Source organism: Barbatula barbatula (assembly GCF_947034865.1).
Source record: "Barbatula barbatula genome assembly, chromosome: 22".
In the NCBI taxonomy this organism is placed as follows: Eukaryota; Metazoa; Chordata; class Actinopteri; order Cypriniformes; family Nemacheilidae; genus Barbatula; species Barbatula barbatula.
Window position 1 is genome coordinate 13,429,008 of NC_136785.1, and position 3,246 is coordinate 13,432,253.

A 3,246-nucleotide genomic window follows, 5' to 3' on the forward strand; every position below is an offset into this window, starting at 1 on the left:
TTTTCCCTTTCGACAAGAACAGCTGGATATAGCACAGACGGCAATGCGCACCTGTTGTGCCCCATCACAGGGTTAGATTTCGCCTCTGGAGGAGCGCCACAGAGGAAAGGATCTGTGCCGAAGAGCCCCGGCTTGAGCTCTCAACGGAATGTAACGGTACAAAAGACCCTCGTTGGCCCGCTTGAGCTCCATTCGCCATCTGTCAGCGGATTCTTGGTTTGTTTGTGTGTACATTGAGGCGTTTTATAATACATGCAATAAATACGAAGACTGGTTTTGAGTTGAGTTGTGTAAGAGTGAGGTAGTAGATGGAATCCAGAGGTAGATGTTTTGGCTTTCCAACGGTTTGTTAAGATTTCATGTGCGCTGAAAGGGACAGTACAGTCAAAAATGAATTTGGTCATAATTTATTTAACCTCATATCATTTTAAACCTGTATGACTTTATTTCTTTTGAAGAACACAAAAGAAGATATTATGAAGAATGTTGGTAACCAAACATTATTGGCCCTCATTGGCTTCCATTGTATAAAAAGAAAGCCACATTTCACCAAATATCCAAAGAGTCATATACAGGTTTTGAACAACATGATGGTGAATAAATGATGACAGGATTTTGGATGAACTATACATATAAACTAGACATGGCATTTTGTCCCAAACAGTGCAGTTGCTAATATCCATTCATGTTAATGTCCATATTTCCCATGTGTTCACAATCACATCAGAAAATGTCACAACAATAAGTCATAAATATAATTCTGAGGCAAACCTTCATGTTTTTTAAAGATCAAATGGCACGAGCCATGTTTGCCACAATCTGTAGTGCATCAAAACTATATACAGTACATCAAGGACAGGCTTACAAACGTTCAAGAATGACTAAATGATGGACGTCACAGCTTTATTACAATTCCCATTTGTGTTCTTTGTGTCTGCGGACAAACAGTGAACACCCATCTCTGTTTCACAGTTTGATGGGGAAACTTCCCGTTGCCTGGTGGTTTTCGTGTGGACCTTCCAGCTGTGACCGCTGTAGATAGATCCTTTATTATTACTGGTGGATGCCAGGCGGGATGTTCTCGAGCACAGGATCTCCTGAAATGCGTATCTGAACTCCGGGGTCCTGCAGTAGATCAGGGGGTTGAACACCGAGTTGGCGTAGCCGATCCAGTTTAAGATCCTGAAGGGCAACGTGATGTTGTCCATCTTCCAGATGGACGCCACTACATTAAGCACGAAAAACGGCAGCCAACAGAGTGTGAACGTTCCCATGATGAACCCCAAGGTCTTCAGAGCTTTGTGGTCTTTCATGCAGAACTTGGTCCTCCGATTCTTCACCTCGTTTCCCTCCTGGGTGCTAAAGCTCTGCGTCCGTATTCGCCCCTCGATGCGGTCAATTTTCTGGAGCTGCCGACGGGCCTCCTGGAAGACCCGGCTGTACACGAAAGCCATGATGACCAGCGGTATGTAGAAGGAGATGATGGAGGAGGTGACTGCGTATGCCGCGTTGGTGTTGAAGTCACAACAGTAAGGGTCCCCCAGGCAGCTCAACGCCTCGGGTTCCTCTGACACCCACCACTCCATGTAGATGGGTAAGAACGAGATAAGGGCGGCCACCGCCCATACTCCCAACACCACCCCGCATGCCTTCCGCTTCGTTAGCATCGACTGATACCGCAAGGGCCACATGATCGCCGCGTACCGGTCCAGAGCGATCACGCATAGCGTCTCAATGCTAGCGGTCACACACAGCACATCAGTGGCTGTCCAAAACACGCAGAAGAGGTTTCCGAAGTGCCACGTGTTGAGGAGAATGTAACACGCGCCGAAGGGTACCACCAACAGGCCCATTACTAAATCGGCGCAGGCTAAGGAGCTGATGAAGTAGTTTGTGACTGTCTGCAGACGTTGGAATCGTACAATGGCGGTAATGACCAGGAGGTTTCCAAAGACGATTCCCAGAACCAGCAGTGCCATCAGGATGCTTATTAAGACCACTTCTGCGTCGCTGTACTCGGAGCCGGCAAGAGAGAGCGGGGAAGAGCCATTTAAACCAAGCGAAACGTTCCCACGCATGGAGACGTTCTCCCTGTGCCACGTGTCCTCTTCCTCCATTAGCTATGACTAACAATAACTAGAAAAAAGGTCAATGTAAAGAATAAAACGGTGGGAAAGAAGTTTCCAAAATAAATAAACAGATAAATACAAAGTTGGTAATAACAACATCAATAACAACAGAAGCTATAATAACAACAATAATAATATATCGATAATAACAATATAATAACTACAGTTATTATTATTAATAGTTTTACCTGTTTAAAACAGATAGAAAATCATAAAACATGAACAAATATGTCCAGCATTTCATAGGTGTGAGACCTCTGGTTACTTTTGTTTGCATATTACATTAAAACAGTCACAGACACAAACAATAAAGTAAAAGGCAAATACACTTACTGAAATCAGAAGAGTTTCAGACTTGTCCAAATGATTTCCTCTCCTCTTTGGCTCCAACGATATCCAAATAAAATCCTTTTGAATTAAGTTTCTTCCAAAATGTGTCGTGTTGTGTCATAGTGCGTAGTCATGATTTCGTTGTCTCACTTCTGTCATTCTAACCGTGTGTTTCTTAACATGATTACATGCACAAGCACACGAACACGCTGACCAAATGTGTCCCTGTGTATCAGCTGGCTTCTTATAGCAGCTGGTGATGACATCACAGCCCACCAGCAGCCAATCAGATTATGCCTGCCTTACACTGTGTAGATGAATATGTTTGTAAAGAGAAGTAGCACCTGAATATGAAAGTGGATCAATTTTATGACACTTTTCGATTATATTATTGAATTTTAAATGAAGTTAGTGGATAAATATAATAACATATTTGTATAATTGGATAGACAGATGGACGGACGTACGGACAGACGCTTGTTTTGTTCTTGTTTTAATCATCTCTGCTGTGAAACGGATGGTCTGTGTACCCTGTCACAATTCCTAGTGTGTTCTTCTACCATGACTGTGTAGGATCAATACTTTTGTTCATCTGTGTTTAAATTTACATGAGGTTAATACTTCTGGTACTCCTGCAAATTGAGAGTTTGGTTATTAAACTCATACCAAGCATAGTATCAAATATCATATACATAGGATCAAATTAATTCTTTACATAAGACGTCTGTTATAAAGTGTGGCTGTGTGTATTAGTCCAGAAAATAAACTCACAAGATTTGTTTCTTTC

The 3,246-nt window shown here is 42.5% G+C and overlaps 1 protein-coding gene across 1 annotated transcript; it reads right to left on the bottom strand.

The window, feature by feature from the left end:
• Nucleotides 1-284: 284 nt before the first annotated feature.
• adrb2b (adrenoceptor beta 2, surface b) lies at nucleotides 285-2,680 on the bottom strand. The gene is made up of 2 exons (XM_079487134.1): nucleotides 2,463-2,680; nucleotides 285-2,136 (listed from the first exon to the last, which is right to left on the bottom strand). The coding sequence occupies exon 2, from the start codon at nucleotides 2,115-2,117 to the stop codon at nucleotides 882-884; it is 1,236 nt and encodes a 411-aa protein (XP_079343260.1). The 5' UTR covers nucleotides 2,118-2,136; nucleotides 2,463-2,680; the 3' UTR covers nucleotides 285-881.
• Nucleotides 2,681-3,246: the final 566 nt, after the last annotated feature.